General features: G+C 33.3%; 1 protein-coding gene across 1 annotated transcript; it reads right to left on the bottom strand.

The window, feature by feature from the left end:
- Nucleotides 1–340: 340 nt before the first annotated feature.
- LOC149899330 (uncharacterized) lies at nt 341–5,837 on the bottom strand. The gene is made up of 5 exons (XM_090114645.1): nt 5,832–5,837; nt 3,709–3,777; nt 3,239–3,309; nt 1,502–1,685; nt 341–510 (listed from the first exon to the last, which is right to left on the bottom strand). Exons 1-5 carry the CDS (start codon nt 5,835–5,837, stop codon nt 418–420), a joined length of 423 nt encoding a protein of 140 aa, XP_089970771.1. The 3' UTR covers nt 341–417.
- Nucleotides 5,838–18,472: the final 12,635 nt, after the last annotated feature.

Here is an 18,472-nt window from a genome sequence, read left to right as displayed (position 1 = left end):
ATAATATAAATTATCAAAAAATAGAGAGATAGGTAATAATATTATATTTAGAAGCGACCCGCGTATTTCCCTGACTTGACTTTCCTCCTTCAATATTATTAGGTACACCAACCCTTTTTTTAGATTTAGGGCTGATTTTTCAATCGTTGGTTAAAACTTATTCATCGAATAACGTATTAAACTACCATTTCAAAAATGTATTCTAATTGTCCGTATTTGACAGATTACAGGTGACATTTTAAAATGTTCGTGTAATACTTTATAGGACGGATAAATTTTAACCAAGGATTGAAAAATCGGAAAATTAAATTTTCAGATACAGGATAGATTTTAATTCCAATAGAATCCTTGAATGCATTTCGTTTCTTAATACAATTTTCTTTTAACTTTATATTTTTAATATTTTCGATGTAATAATTAAATCTGATATTCAGTATACTCCCATTTCCACGTCTTTATCACGCTGTTGTCATAAATTGGTGTGATGGGCGACTTAACTGGATTCTGAATCTGAAATAATTGAAAGTTCATTGTTAGAGCTACATTATTTTATTAGGTAGGTACATATTTACAAAGAAATTTAGCAAATATATAATTTCAAATACTTATAAATTCTAAAGTACCTCTGCCCCCCTAGACAAGTGGCTTTCTATTAGCGTAAAGTTCAATAGAATAGATTATGAATGTATGAGATTGACGTTTGATTACGACGACGACGACGATTGATTACGTCAATCTTATACATTCATAATCTATTCTATTGAACTTTACGCTAATAGAAAGCCACTTGTCTAGGGGGGCTGGTCTATGTTTCGCATTAAACCCTTGATTTGGATTTGGTATAGATATTAAAACTTCATCGATTAATTTTTTTACAACATTTTTCAATTACTCGTACCATGATGTTATAATATTATAGCAGATATTTTTTACGGTACCTAGTATCTTCGATTAGTGTATAGGTACAGCTAAACCTTCTGCTTATTTCTATTGGGGGGCCCTTAGTAGGTGAAAACGGTTTTTTCGCACTGAAATTTCTAATATGTATTACAGAACGTATGTGTGATGGGATGACTGTTTCCAAAACACGATTGGAAAAATTTTGCTCTATAAAAAAATTCTGAAGTTACCTATAAAATTTCATATAAATGCTCGTTACAACCGTATTTTACGATAATAATTCGTATAAAATCACAAATACATAGGTTTACCTTCTCGATTTCGTGACTGTTTTAGATTTAGAAAATAATAAATATTTTCATTCACTTTTTGATAAAAATGTGAATGGCGCTTACGATTTTTAGTTTCGAGCACGTTGATTCCATACTAAACGCGGACCCCCTCACCCCTCACCTAAGGCGCGAATAGCTGAACTTTTGCTGACCGCCTAACCCCTCTTAATAGAGGTTAATTTATATGCTACATTTGAGATTATTAGGCGTTTACTTTTTACGTATAAAAAAATGATACATGTTATATTTTATTACCTACGAAACTTTACCTGATGTATTCCAGGTGGGCTAGTTTCCTGGACTGAAGGTACCAGGTTCAAAGGCTCATATTCATCAGAAACTCCGCTGTCCGGTGAGTCCGGGATTTCTATGTTGTTCATGTAGCCTTTGGGAGATCGGCTCTTATGGACGCAGTAGTCACCAGTGAGAGGATTTTGGTATGCTACGACGGTTCTGCAAAATAATTGTGTTTGATTGGAAGTTATTTTGTTAAGACTTTTTAAAGTGTATTTGTATTATGGTGCATTTTCATCAGACGAACGAATGCTCATTCTAACCCTACTATGTCAAATTCTTTTAGTGTAAACAGGCGTAGAACATTCTTTCGTTGAGCTTAATTCGTTTGAAAATATTCTATGCAATGTTCTAATACTGAACAACACTGAATACGAGTATTCGCTTACACTAAAAATTGTTCTTGCTTTAGCTCTAGCTCTATGTAACTACGTTTGACGTAAATGCACGGTGGCGCTTGTGCACTACAAGGAATTTTACTGTCCGGCATTCCGATTTTTTACGGTCCGGTTTGGCATGAAAAATCCGATGAATTTGCTTGTGCACCTGTCCGTCTTTACTCGGATCAGTGCGGTACAGTTCAAGGAAGTTTTGCGGTAGAATGCTATCATAAATGATTGTTTTCGCATTTTACAAGAAACGAGTAAAAATATAGAAGGTGAAATATTATATTACTTCGTTATAATAAAAAGTAAAGTTCCGTAAGAGATTTAAAATGCGTGTTTCACTTATTTATTTTAATCGGTGACGAGGAGCTAAATCTATTCCCACTTGAACTTTAACTTACCAACACTTACTTAGATAATAATTATAGGTCAATGCTTGGTCAATGTATATAAAATAACAATACCGACTTCTCAAATCTCATTGCCAGCTAAAAGAAAGTAAAACAAGAGCTTGCTTTCAATTGGCATATGCAATAAAAAGAGTAAAATCCAAGCAAGTGGGCACTCGAAAACAATTATACCTACAGCGACTCGTAAACTCAAAAAACCATCCGGAATAGGGAAAAGTAAAATGTCGGACAGTAAAATTACGTATAGTGCACAAGCTAGTATTTAGATTAATTGCGTGCCATACCGGACCGTAAAAAATCGGAATGCCGGACCGTAAAATTCCTTGTAGTGGACAAACGCCCTTAGACGTATTTCAGGTATGTTTTTCATATTGATAATTTTTACTTCACGTGTAAGAAGCACCTAAAAGCAACAAGCTCTTCTAAATGGCAGAGCTTGCGATACAAAATTTGAACATTTGAATTGGAACATTCTTTATAATATACTAGCGGTCCGCCCCGACTTTGCCCGTGGTACCTACATGTTTACGTTTTTTTTCATAAAAACCATCCTCGTACTTCAAGGAATAGATTCCGCAGCGCACGCGATGACAGAATTTTTATTAAGGAATTTTTTACACCTTGGGTTACATTATTGCATTTTTGGTAAGGTTCTCAAATTTTTTTGAAAATGCAATATAGCCTATGTTGCTCAGTGAAGATGCAGCTTTCTAATGGTGAAAGAATTTTTGAAATCGGTCCTGTAGTTTATGCGGGAAAACCATACATACATACATAATTACAAACCTTTCCTCTTTATAATGTTATAGATATAGATATAGATTATATTATATTAGTATAGATAATAGAAATAATACCTAAATTCAGAAAATAACATGTAATCATTGTTTTACTGCTTATTTTAAAGTATACTTGCCTCAATTGTTCAGCTTCACCTTCTTTTTTGTGAGAGAAGACAACCTTGGTGGGTTTCAATAGTATTGCAACCTGATAAAATAAAATTTATAATTAACTATTGGAAAATACTGATTCTGATAAACGAAAAATCGCATGTAAACATTATTTAAATATTTATATTATAATGTTGAATCAAATACAAATTCAGACAATCTATATATAAAACTCAAAGGTGACTGATATAGTAATCTATCAACGCACAGCCCAAACCACTGGACGTATCGGGCTGAAATTTTGCATGCAGGTAGATGTTAGGACGTAGGCATCCGCTAAGAAAGGATTTCCCGAAATTCTTGCGGGAACAGGGAAAAACGGGGAGGCACGTACAAAGTCGTGGGCGGAAGCTAGTACAATATATTATTATAATCTCACCTAATAAAAACAATTTATGTTTTAAATCCGTTAAAATTAATAAAGGGCAACACTCACTTGACCATTTTGCCTCATTCTGTGCACTCGATATGCACAATATCCACAAGTAAATAGAATCAATAGTAACTGCAACATAAGAAGTTATATATTAACGAGTTAGGGTGCATTTCCACTAATAATGTGCGCGGATGTGTAGCGAGGAATGTGAGGAATGTGTAAATCTATACTTATAATATTATAAAGCTGAAGAGTTTGTTTGTTTGTTTGTTTGAACGCACTAATCTCGGGAACTACTGATCCGATTTGAAAAATTCTTTCGGTGTTAGATAGCCCATTTATCGAGGAAGGTTATAGGCTATATTTCATCACGCTACGGGCAACAGGAGTGGAGCCACGGGGGTGAAACCGCGCGGAGCAGCTAGTAACCAATACAGACGAACGACAAGTTATGAACGGCAGAGGCTACCTTAGTCTATTAGAAATCTAAACTCAAACTCAAACTCAAACTCAAACATTCATTTATTCAATTAGACTACTATTTAGTAGCACTTTCGAATCGTCATTACATAGTATTTTAAACATTTACCACCGATTCGGAAAGCAGTAGATCTATGGAGAAGAATCGGCAAGAAACTCCATAGTTGCTCTTTTAAAATAATGTCAATAAATTTACATAATATGTAACTTATATCTAACTACATAATATGCCAAAGAACTGTCCTGTGGTTTTTACGCGACAACCCTCCATGGATCTTTATCGTCCATATATTCCTGAATACTGTAGTACGCTCTCTGAACTAGTACATTTTTTATGTAAGTTTTAAATTTAGAACTACTAAACTCTTTAATATTGTGAGGAATTCTATTGTATAAGCGTATACCTTGACCCATAAAACGTTAATTGCTTCAAACATATGATTGATTTACAAACACATTCTTCACTACACATCCTCGCACATTATTGGTGGAAAAGGCAAATCACTCTCAGGACAATATTATTAACATCGTCTTCCTTATCCAGGCTGCCTCCTTGGTGCAGTGTTTAACGCGTGAGCGTAGAACCAAAGGATTCGAAAGTGGGACTAACAGATAAATGGCAGGATATATTATTACGTTATAATAAAAAGCGATCAGTGAATTAAGGTATGCGATACCCATAACCTCTGTATTGGTCATCTACGGGCGACGCAATTTGTTTACCACCAGGCAATGCCGTCTGCTCGTTTGCCTCCCTATACGTAACATACAAAAATTAAACAGATAATATTTATAACGCATTCGGTCCATAACACAAAGGGGAGTCACAATTCACTTCTATAGCGTGTATAATTTTTATTCAATATCTTTTTAATGCTTTATATAATTATAGTGTATTTACTCACTGCAAAATTATAAAAAAATAAACTGAAAATAAATGTATCAGTCCTCCAAAATTTAACACCAGAAGTACCTAATTCAGTTAACTTTTCGCAAGAAATTTCAAAGCTACAAAAAGGCCCGTTTCCGTATTGAAGTCTACACGGAAGTCTTCAAAATACCGAGACTTTCTTCCTTTTGGTAATACAAGAGTACCTATTGTGAAGATATTCTGATCTTTCTTATCTAGTAGTCAAGTATTAGTAATAATAAATATAAATAAATTGAAAACATATTTCTGATAAAATTAATTACAAATTTTGGAAGAAAAGACTTTTATATACAAAGAATAACTTACCAAAATAACAAGCAGGATAATATCAATATATATGATAATCATTATTATATTATTAATCACTACCACATTTATTATCACCTTTTAACTTCCATTTCTAACTTTTAGCACGCGAATTCAACATCAAAATATACCGCGCATACAAAATACTGAATATCTGTACCACATTCTGATTGGTCAAAATATTTGTAAGCTGCGCCCTGATTGGTCAATTCAATGCGGTATCTTTCAAGTAACCAATAGTTTGCTACTGTTTTCTTCCAAACCTCGACACTCTGTTCAAAGACTATGCAGCACAAATATGTCGTGCTGGTATAAAATGAAATATGAGGTCTACTTCTTACTACTTACTACTTTCTATCTTATATATTAAGAAGGGACCAATAATAATAAAAAAAAATTGAAAATTGCTTGTGTCGTCTATTATAATCCGTTCGAAATTATTCGATCAATGGTGAATAAGATTTACCCTCATTTTGTCAATATTTTATAACTTTGAAAATAAGTTTAAAAAAACAATGATTACCTTTAGTTGAAATACTGATACTGACAGTAAAAAAATAAAATATATACTATAAAAAATATGTCACATCTGCACATAATATTTATCAATGGCTGGCGAGGCTTTTTGGCGCCAAGCCTGGCGACGTCTGGCTCCCTTCAGATGAAATCATTTTCCATGCTTTAAGAGATGTCATGCAAATTTTATAACGTTATTCTATGTTTAATGTACCTATTTTATGAGATATCTGAAATCAATTTTTTATATTTCTTTGAACTATTGAGATCTACTGAAGGCAATACCGACGATATTGCTAACATTGATTTTTATTGTTCTCATTTTTTTAAGAGCTGTGATCATCAATAGGTAATAATAATGAGCTATTTTAATACGTAGATATGTGTCATAAAAACTGACATGTAGGTAGGCATTGAGTTACTATACCTACTACGTACAATAATACCTCAATGCATGTAGGTAGGTAATTGAATAGTGAGGTTGCTAAAATAGCAGTAAAGCTTTTTATTTTGGGTGCACCAGAAAACTATTCACGCAAACGCTTATAATTTTTAAGGCTTTTATAGGTAACTGATAATATTTTAATACAATATTATAAAGCTGAAGAGTTTGTTTATTTGTTTGTTTGAACGCGCTTATCTCAGAAACTACTGGTCCGATTTAAAAAATTGTTTCGGTGTCAGATAGCCCATTTGTCGAGGAAAGCTATAGGCTATATATCATCACGCTAAGACCAGCAGGAGCTGAGCACTGCGGGTAAAACCGCGGAGCACAGCTAGTTAATATATAAAACATCATATGTAAGGTAAAGGGTAATGAATAGACTAGGTTAGATTCGGTAGGTTTTTGAGATTGTTCAACTAGTTGTTACCTGTTTTCATTATTGATATATACGATATTATACTACCTACCTATTTTATATAATTAGGTGGGTATTATTTTAAAATTATAATATTTTGTTTATATTTTGTTCAAAACAGTATTTACTCACCTCATTTATAATCTACTAGATTTCCGCCCGCGGCTTCGCCCGCGTTTTCAAAGGAAAACCCGCATAGTTCCCGTTCCCGTGGGATTTCCGGGATAAAACCTACCCTATGTGTTAATCCAAGTTACTTTCTATATGTGTGCTAAATTTCATTGTAATCCATTCAGTAGTTTTTACGTGAAAGAGTAACAAACATCCATACATCCATACTTACCAACTTTCGCCTTTATAATTATAGTAAGTAGGATATCTATATACTTAATATAAAAATAAATCTCTATTTCCCATGGTCACGGCATCACGCGTGAACGGGTGAACCGATTTCGTTTGTCCTTTTTTTATAATATTCCTTGAAGTACGAGGATGGTTTTTATAGAGAGAAAACGTAAGACATGTACCACGGGCGAAGCCGGGGCGGACCGCTAGTATAATATATGTCTAGACATGTCAGGTTAATATTAATAAGCATAGGTACTTATATCGTACATAATTTTCTATATTTAAGACAGAAAACTGACATAAACAATATAGGTACCTAAATCTCTTTTTCATCACAAAGATAGATACTGAAATATATTCTGAAGTAAGTTAATTTTAAGCACAATTTTGCAAACAACTTATAAGTTCAAAAGGGAGTTAATACATGAAAGGTTAAGTTACGGACCCCTAGTTAGCGAATAAGTTTAGAAGCATACCTTGAAATGCTTAAATTACTTCTGTTCATACCTTAAAAACAAAAGAATGAATACCATATTTTAGAAACAGTCTTATGAATATATCCGATTATTATAATATATGATTATTGAAGAAACTTTAACGACCTCATAAAAATTTTATAAAACATATTATGTACAAAAATTAACAAACGACTTAACTATTCCTAGTCCTATCGAATACACACAAAAACTTCAAAATCGATCAATCCGTTCTGAAGAGATTATCTTCAAACTGAAACGGAAACCTTATACCTATAAATATTTAGCACATCCCCTGATCCCGTACTAGCAAAGTATTAACCAATTTATTCAAAGGCGACAGCAGATAGATCGTAATTTGGTTAAAAAGGCCTTGATTAAATTCAGGACCACATGGCGTGCATGGCATGACGTTACACATCCTATCATTGATATATGATACTGGAAACGCCAAGCAATGAAATGCTTTTAATTATTTTAGTATTTCTTACAAAAAAAAATATCGTGTGTGCCGATCACACGTGTCAGAAGTGAAACTTATTTGTCTTGACAAATTGAATCTTGATTCAAATTGACCAAAATCGTCGCCTTGCTCTATGACGTGACGGTATTGCCATCACGTGACCTTGAAATTTTACTAGGTACTTTTTAAGTTTCACTTAAAAAACAACAGCAGTGCTTATGTTAAAATCCACACAATTTTGTTGAGATAATATTAATAGACTTATGTCTAGCAAGTAATGAATCTGGAGATAGAGAGATAGTTTTGATATATCAGTCACTTTTTACAAATCTTCCAGTGACTGATTACATCAGTAGGTATTTGAAAATTTTTAAAGAATAAAAACAGTTTGATTATGAAGCGGGATTCGAGCCTGCGTTCGCCGTAGCGAGAGCCTGACCACTCGGCCACACAATTATATTTTATAAGCATACTAGTATAGTACAATTCAAACTTAATGGCGCGGCGGCTCGGAACATCGTACGATCCGATGCGCAGAAAACAATTTTAGGTATCAGCGGGACGGGGACCTGTGTGCACCCGCACTCGCACCTGCACCTAACTTCCGAGCCGCCATTAAGTTTAAATCGTACTGTACTACGTAAGTGAAAATTAAAATGCATCAACATTGTTAAGAATAATAATGAACCCTCTTCATTTAACAATTATCATATATTTCATAAGTATTTCAACATTCAGATACGTACTTTTCAAAAATCCATTTCTGGTTTATCTATCGTGATAAAAATAATAAACCACATCTAGTACTATAATTCCGTGATAACGCAGTTAATAGAAGGGCAATCAGCCATTTTCCCGCCGCAACATCGACCGTCGTATGTAATAACACGGCTATGTGTGTACACGTGTATATGGGGAACGAACATAGGAACGAACTATTTATCAAACACGGTTTGTATCATCTTTGTAGACAATACACATACTTTCATTTGTTTTTTTTAGATAACACTAATTTCATTTATTTAAGATGAGTTCAAATTAAGTACCGGTCTACCTATTTATATCAAATTTTTAGTTTTGCACGCCTCATAAGCGAAGCGTTGAGGTGGGTACTACTGTCACTTCGCGCAAAACATCTGATTTTTGAAACTTAAAATGTCTTTATGTATCATACATTGCACTTGTAAGATAATACATACACACACATATTAAGAAAAAACACTATTTTTAACGTTCATGATATTTTTGATGTCATTTTTGTTATTTAAACTAGTTAAAAAACAGTTTAAAAAAGTTCTGTCTTGGACGTCCGTGTGTCTGTATGTGCGGATCCTTTTTCTTGTTAACACGATAGCGACCGAAATACTTTACTAATCGAGTCTTTTTTTTCTCTTACGCTTGAGTATGCTCAGGAATAGAACCCTTTCATTTTTCAGGGTCTGATTCAATGTGGTTTAATTGTTATTAAATAAACAAAAATAATAATTAATAAATATTTATTAAAAAAAATTATGAGGCGTGCACTTTTGGATTTTCCAAATTATTTTTTTTTAATTTCCCATCGTTCTCTTTCTGGATGTGTGCATTGAAAATAAATGTATTTTCTTTATTTCTTTCAAATTCAGTAATGTAATAATTTAACTTTTAATAAAATTCTGACTTGTAACGTTTGTAGTATTAAAATGATCATTTATTATTATTTTAAGGCTAATTATAAAATATAAAGAAAGGAATTTGTTATATTTTTAATGTTATTTCAGTAGCTACCTATTGCGGAAAATAATAATCTTGCCTTCATCCAATTTTAGCATGAATTTATACAAAAATCCACCCAAAATCTACCTACCTACTACTACTACTACCTAGTTATTTGCACTTAATTTGTGGCACGGTCTATAAGTGCATTAGCGATGTCTAGACATTTAATTAACTCCTATTATAATATTATGTATTTGTATTATAATATAATTGACACTTGAGTGAGTGATAATTGAATTTTACCTAAAATTTCTCTCAATTTCGTAAGCCAAACTACGCAGAAAATTGTACTAACTTTAGTTATTTGTGTTTATATTACAAGTACTAGGGATAACGATACCGATACCGATATATCGGCCGATATAATCGGCAAGCCGATATATCGGTATCGCCGATTATAAAACAACCGATATCGAAATCAAACAATTCAAAAAACCGCGCCCAATGAACGATGCGGGAGGTCGCCCGCGCGCGGACACTTTGTTTTCTGAAAAAACTCTACCACTAGTAAACTTTGATAACTGATTGTATGTGTATTACTTAAAGTTTAACTGACTTTGTAAACTAATAATACGGTTAACCTGACAAAAAATAGCCTATATTTTTCGGTATAGATGTAATTTTTGAAGTTAAATATTTTTTATTCGATACAGTATAGTAGAGCCATTTTAATAGGCAACATTTGACAGTTCAACAAAATTCAACAATGTAACCTAGTAACGACGACATAGAATAACATGATATTTCGTTTTGTTAGAACTGCACATTTGCTTAACTTTTTTCAAAAACGATTACATATTTATAATAATAATGACCGATACAAGTAATTTTAAGATTTCATATTACTGATAAACCATTCTAAACATAATAAACAATTTCTGAATTAAAGAACTGACGTCGCTACAATTTTGTGTCAATAAACTTTTTTTCTTTTTAAATACCAGAGACGTTACTCTAAAAATCGAAATCTGACATCTAGAATCGAATGCATTGATTACTTGTGAATAAAAATCATCATAAATTAATAAATGTGTTTCAAGTTCGATTGACAATTGTTTCAAGTCAGTATCGATTAATTCACTTTAATCGATGTTTTTAAGCAGGTTACCTCTCTTCGAAGATAAAATTGATAGACGTCAAATGTTGCCTATTAAATTGGCTCGACTATAGTTTTTTATTCATATCGAAAATAGAAGGAACATGTATTCTGGTTAAAATATTATTGTAGACTTATAACATATTATATTATATGTATTTAAATTAAAATTAAATTTGATTCAAATATACCAAAATCGCCGCGTTACTCCATGACGTGACGGTATAGCCATGACGCGACCTTGAAATTTTACTCAAAAGTGTCACTTAAAAAAAAACAAAAATACAATAATTTACAGCTAATATTTGACAAGATAATGTTATCTATAATAAATATAACTTGTAATACATCTAAATTCATACGGCGTAGAGAAAGACTTAGTAGTAAGACTACGCTAGTAAAGCTTGTGCTAAGGTAAAGCATAATACAGTTTCGATCATGCTCCACAATCTGTATATTTTAATATTATGAAGAACCTATTGTAAAATATTTAAAACTATATATTGATACATTAATACTACCTTATACATCTCTACATCTATACTAAATTTATAAAGTTGATGAGTTTGTTTATTTGAACGCGCTAATCTCACGAAAATTGGTCCGATTTTAAAAATTCTTTTGGTGTTAGATAGCCCATTCATCGAGGAAGGTTATAGGCTATATATCATTACGCTAAGACCAACATGAGCGGAGCCACGAGGGTGAAACCGCGAAGCGCAGCTAGTTAATGATATTAATAATCTCTTCGTGATTAACTTGAAAATCATCGGTAATTTTGTCCACCACGCTGTCCAAATGCTTTTGCACGCCTCATAAGCGAAGCGTTGAGGTGGGTACTACTGTCACTTCGCGCAAAACATCTGATTTTTCAAACTTAAAATGTCTTTATGTATCATACATTGCACATGTAAGATAATACATACACACACATATTAAGAAAAAACACTATTTTTAACGTTCATGATATTTTGATGTCATTTTTGTTATTTAAACTAGTTAAAAAACAGTTTAAAAAAGTTCTGTCTTGGACGTCCGTGTGTCTGTATGTGCGGATCCTTTTTCTTGTTAACACGATAGCGACCGAAATACTTTACTAATCGAGTCTTTTTTTTTCTCTTACGCTTGAGTATGCTCAGGAATAGAACCCTTTCATTTTTCAGGGTCTGATTCGATGTGGTTTAATTGTTATTAAATAAACAAAAATAATAATTTTTAAATATTTATAAAAAAAAAATTATGAGGCGTGCACTTTTGGATTTTCCAAATTATTTTGATTCTCATGACGATAATATTTGAAACTAGCGGTCTTCCCCCGCTTCACTTTGTACATGCTTACGTTTTCTCTCCATACGAACCATCCTCGTACTTCAAGGAATATTAATAAAATAATTAAGGAAATCAGTTCAGCCGTTCTCGAGTTTTGCGCTTACCAACACATTTAGCGATTCATTTTTATTATATAAATTGAATTCAATAAAACATTAATATTTAGTAACTATGACACCAGTTCTTAAAAAAAGAATAACCAAACACACATAATATGATTTGGACCATCCTATCCTATCCTACTAATCCTACTATAATATTATAAATGCGAAAGTTTGTGAGGATGTGTGTGTGTTTGTTACTCTTTCACGCAACTGAACTGAACCGATTACAATGAAATTAAGCACACATATAGAGGGTAACTTGGAACACATAAGATAGGTTTTATCCCAGAAATCCCACGGGAACGGGAACTATGCGGGTTTTTCTTTGAAAAGGCGGGCGAAGCCGCGGGCGGAAAGCTAGTAGCACATATGGACTCACAGTACCCATACCTATTTAACTCCAAAGTCTAAAGAGAAGGTAGAGACAAAGAAAATTAAATTCGAATCTCCAGGGAAGGAGATTATAACCATCAGATGTCAAATATGACGGATATCAATTATCGATTTGAAAATCGTTGTTCGAGTCGAAGGGATCGACTTGAATTAAAATAACTTGGCGTTTGGTGTGAAGGAAATTATGTGATAATTTAATTATTATTATTATATTACCTACTTACAATATTAAATATAAGGTCTTTTATAGACTTTTATTACTTTTATACTCTATTCAATATATAAAATATACTTTACCTTGTATTTCTCAGAATTTCGATTACCAAAGTACTAAAAATAAATTTATATCTTAATTTATTTTTACCTTACAGGCTAAATATATCTTTACAATTTCCTCTATCAAAGCTCGGAAATTTAATAACTTTTCCAAAGATTTTTATCACCGGTTTTGAATGTCACTTCAATCAAGAATTTTCGAGAAACTCGAAAGTAACTCCCTTGAAACTCATTTTAGTAAAAACAATTTTTATTTATAGACGATATAAAAAAAGTAATATAAGATGATAATAAACATACTTATTTTATATATTACTAGCGGTCCGCCCCGGCTTCGCCCGTGGTACATATGAAAAATAGATGTTGGCCGATTCTCAGACTTACCCGATATGCACAGAAAATTTCATGAGAATCGGTCCACCCGTTTCGGAGGAGTATGCAGACTAACATTGTGACACGAGAATTTTATATGTACCTATAAGATGTATCGCTCTCATACGGATGTCGGATAACCTGTATGACTCTCTTTAGGTTTAATCGTATGAGATGGATAGTTTTTATAACTCAAAATACATTCCAACTTAGCTCATCTATACTAATATTATAAAGCTGAAGAGTTTGTTTGTTTGTTTGTTTGAACGCGCTAATCTCGGGAACTAATGGTCCGATTTGAAAAATTCTTTCGCTGTTAGATAGCTCATTTATCGAGTAAGGTTATAGGCTATGTATCATTACGCTACGACCAACAGGAGTGGAGCCACGGGGGTGAAACCGCGCGGAGCAGCTAGTAATACAATTATAATGTAGACAACTTTCACTGATATTTATGGTAAGATATTTGACTATCCTAGATTCTAAATTATGGTTCCTATAGATACACCATCAGTTTCTCCAATTCCGCCTCAACGTATACCTTGGACCCACTCATTCAGTTCAGATCAGTGAGCGGAAACATATTAATATTTGACTGAATATAAAATTGTGGGACGTAATACTTTTAACACGACACATAGGCGCCTTCCTTTCTACACGTGTGACTCACTATAGTGAGGTTCTGGGTTTTATTCTCGGTGATTTATACAAAAAAAAGACGTGTGGCACTCGGGGACTGCCGCGGTAAAGCTATTGCATAGCATGCCTTCAAGCCACACCTCCATGTCCGTCGGAGTGGGGAGCGTGAGGTTTTTTCGTTACGGAATTTCTAGATTCGGTCCCCGCGCTAAAGGCCCGCGATAGAAGCTATGCAATAGCTTAAAAAAACAACATTTTTGTCTCGAACAAATCGCAGTTAACAAAATGAAAAAAAAATGCCAAATACTACAGTATAATCGTAAAGACATCACCATGACACAGATTAGATTAGTATCTAGTTATCTCTTTTGTATTAGGTCTAGGGACCACGATGTCACAAAGCAGTGTTATTTCCAGTGTGGAAAAGTTATGGCACTAAACCACCTCTCTTATTTGTTCAGCCTGAAAATAATACTGCTTTAAGACATCATGGTAACCTCTTTGATAATTTCACCTTATAAAGAACATAAATCCTTTTGACTATTTGCAACAGCCAGCGGCTATTATTTCCTCGTGGTACAAACATCAGAGAGCATGAATGCCAAAGCTGGCATTACTATTCAAGAATTGTCCGAATGCCGTGTCTGTTTTGATAGACAATTGCAAGCCTACAAAATGTGCAGGCTCACAATTCGTATCGGGGCAACTGTGACTGTGTTTGCAATTTTAAGAGAAGGGTTTTGGTAGATGAGAGGTGTAACGTGAGGTTTCATTGTATATCTGTGTATGTGTCCAGAAATCTTGTTAGGTAAAATAGTGAAAATTGCATATAAAATATACTCTACTTAGGTAGTTTAATTTAGGTAGCATCAGAATTCAAGGATCCAGCAAATTATATGTTTTACGGTATATTTCCACGGTGATTTAGCAATAAATAATTGTGTAGTGTTTGTGAAAAATTCTTCATGCATTTAAACCTATATACGTGTACTATATATGTACAAACTGTCTATATCCTCATATCCGAAAGATGGCCGTAAGTAAAAAAGCTTCAGACATTTAAACAGGACATAGCTAGGCTAGTCCCTTTCCAAATCATACCATTTCTTACATAATTCATTTACGTATGACAATCCATACTAATATTATAAATGCGAAAGTAACTCTGTCTGTCTGTCTGTTACTCAATCACGACTAAACTACTGAACCAATTTGCGTGAAATTTGGTATGGAGATATTTTGATACCCGAGAAAGGACATAGGCTACCTTTTATTGCAAAATATGTACCACGGGCGAAGCCGGGGCGGACCTCTAGTTTGAAATAATTATTAAATCTTCTAATCAATAAGGATCGCTCACCAACCTCTGCGCCAAAATCACTATAAAGTCACTACATATAGAACATATTAATCCATCAATATGTCGAGATACACTATCCTTTACAAATTAACCCTTCATTTCTATTTACCCCTTATCAAGTCCATATCTATTATATCAGCTGAATAGCCGTCTACACAAGCCTTTAATAAATCTCAATTGAAAAGGAAAATAAATAAAACCTGTAAAGATAATTACGGCTGCGCTCTATGGAAATGTTTTGTTTTTGTTTAAGCTTTCTAAACTTAATTTACAAACCATTAAAGATAATACATTTTTCTGAATAAATCTGGATATTAATAATCTTTAGGAAATAAAATCTCAACATCAGCAGTACCTACCTACTTTTAGCAATAGAGTTTCATTAGAATAAATATATGATTAGCCCATTGTGCGCTGCCACAGACATAATTTCCTCCAGGAATAAACCTAAGACCAGAGATTACTTAATAGTTAGTTAGTACTTAGTAGTAGTAACACGCTACAGCTTTATTAAATGTTTAAAACTTAAATAAAACAGATCGAAAATAGACACAAAATAAAAATAAGGACATTTACACCGAATCTAGTATAATTAATATCATCTCCATTAGACAGGTTATTAACAAATCTCAACACCAATTTTTCGCATGACTACCGTACACAAGAAATCTTTACCTACCGTCAAATTCGAAAAACAAACCCCTAATTAACACCCTTTGTTTAGAACTCTCCAACTTTATCCAATATCCGCGAAGCCGAAATTCATTTGTGGATAAAAACAATGGAATAATAAAGTGGATAAAATAAATAATTGTTGAGGCAATTAAAATTTACGGCGGTCGTTAAAGCGAACGTTAATTGCGATCGCAACGGGTGGATTTTTAAATATATTCTTAAAGTTTATTGTATGTGATATTAATTGTGCCTTCATAAGTGATCTTTGTTATTTATTATTAACTAGCTGCGCTCCGCGGTTTCACCCGCATGGCTCCGCTACTGTTGGTCTTATCGTGATGATATAGGCAATAAAGCCTTCGTCGATGAATGGGCTATCCAACAACGAAAGAATTTTTTAAATCGGACCCTACTGGTCCGATTTGAAAAATTCCTGAGATTAGCGCGTTCAAACAAACAAACAAACTCTTCAGCTTTATAATATTAGTATAGATTTTCTACAGTGTGTTATAAGTAGCTGTGCTCTGCGATTTTACCCTATGGCCAGCCTGCCATTCCTTCATAAATTGGCTCTGTAACACTCGAAGAATTTTCAAATCGGAATAGTTTGGAAAATCCAAAAGTGCACGCCTCATATTTTTTTTTAATAATTATTTATTAATTATTATTTTTGTTTATTTAATAACAATTAAACCACATCGAATCAGACCCTGAAAAATGAAAGGGTTCTATTCCTGAGCATACTCAAGCGTAAGAGAAAAAAAAGACTCGATTAGTAAAGTATTTCGGTCGCTATCGTGTTAACAAGAAAATCCTCCGCACATACAGACACACGGACGTCCAAGACAGAACTTTTTTAAACTGTTTTTTAACTAGTTTAAATAACAAAAATGACATCAAAAATATCATGAATGTTAAAAATAGTGTTTTTTCTTAATATGTGTGTGTATGTATTATCTTACAAGTGCAATGTATGATACATATAGACATTTTAAGTTTGAAAAATCAGATGTTTTGCGCGAAGTGACAGTAGTAGGTACTAGGTACCCACCTCAACGCTTCGCTTATGAGGCATGCAAAATGATAATAACAATTTGATCAGTACTTCCTGAGATTATTGTATTCAAACAACTAAACATTGGTTTATATTATTAGGATGAGAAAAAAAACATATATCATAGGTATGTAATATATTCTGTTTTTACACGCTTTATTTGCTTACAATCTCTCTTACAAGCTTTATATCAACTGGATCTAGAGTTTTTACAAAAAACAATTGACTTGGCAAATAAACCCTGTAATAAACACCAATACAGATTTACACAAATGTTATATTGACATAATGTATTATCCACAATACAGATAATAGCCATTATATTTCCGTTAGGCCCATAATTGCTTCTTAATTGCCGCTTAAAACAATTTACGGGTGGGATTTACCATTCGATAGATGTATAACTCCGCTTTATGGGGAATAGGGATTGATTGTAATGATAAAAATACAGTAAATAAACACACATTTGAAGAACAGGCATGTAACCGTTTAGAATCGGAACCACTTTAAACGGAATTTAATTCAAACTTTGTACACTTATTAAGGATCGATGACAATACACAGGTACACATACGCACACTTAAGACACATAGGTTTTATGTTTTAATCAGAGCTAGCGCGCAAGAGCAACTTTTGTCTCCGCAACTATTTTGTCTCTCCCATCAACTCTATGGGTTAATAAAAAAGTCTCCCGGGAGTTGCATCGCTACGTGCGCGCACTTTCTTACTAGCCCATAGAGTTGATGGGAGAGACAAAATAGTTACGGAGACAAAAGTTGCTCTTGCGCGCTAGCTCTCAAACTACTCCTATCACTAAAAATTCCAGCATATTCTTTCACAAATACCTCGAAAGCCTATGCATTTTTTATCTGGTGGCAAGCCTTACTTACACTCGGTTACCATATTCCAACTATGTACTTGGACAGCAATTCTCAGCAGATTATTATTTTGTTACATAAACTTTACGAATAATACAAATAAAATATACTTAGGAAATCAGTTTTCATTTTATATACAATTTAGTGTTGTGTAGACGTGTGAAATATAAGATTAAATTTTATTGTTTCTTCTTTTTGGCAATTATTTGTTTTAATTATTTATAAAGCTATTGCATAGCTTTTATCTCAGACTGAGCGCGGCGATCGAATGTAACGAAAAACCTAACACTCCAACCGGCACAGCGATGCGATTCTATGCATTTTAGCTTTACCGCGGCAGCCCTCGAGTGCCACACGTATTTTTTTTTAATTAATACGTGATATTTGCCCTAACTAGGACATGATTATATTATTATAATAGTAAAGTAATATTACTTTACTGATACCCATATTATAAGCCTGTGTAACTACGAGGTCTTTAGTAAGTACATGTAAGTTCCTATTATAGCG

Source organism: Colias eurytheme, chromosome 21, assembly GCF_061535395.1.
Source record: "Colias eurytheme isolate Ceu_HAF_F1 chromosome 21, ilColEury1 Martin Lab GWU primary, whole genome shotgun sequence".
In the NCBI taxonomy this organism is placed as follows: Eukaryota; Metazoa; Arthropoda; class Insecta; order Lepidoptera; family Pieridae; genus Colias; species Colias eurytheme.
This window is presented reverse-complemented; position numbering and strand designations above follow the sequence as displayed.

Bases quoted from the DNA above. Each gene is read 5' to 3' on its own strand.
- LOC149899330 (XM_090114645.1), bottom strand. The intron at 1,686-3,238 runs GCAAGTATACTT...ATTATTTTGCAG, and splicing joins GGTGAAGCTGAACAATTGAG to AACCGTCGTAGCATACCAAA. The intron at 511-1,501 runs GTAAAGTTTCGT...CAATTATTTCAG, and splicing joins GCCCACCTGGAATACATCAG to ATTCAGAATCCAGTTAAGTC.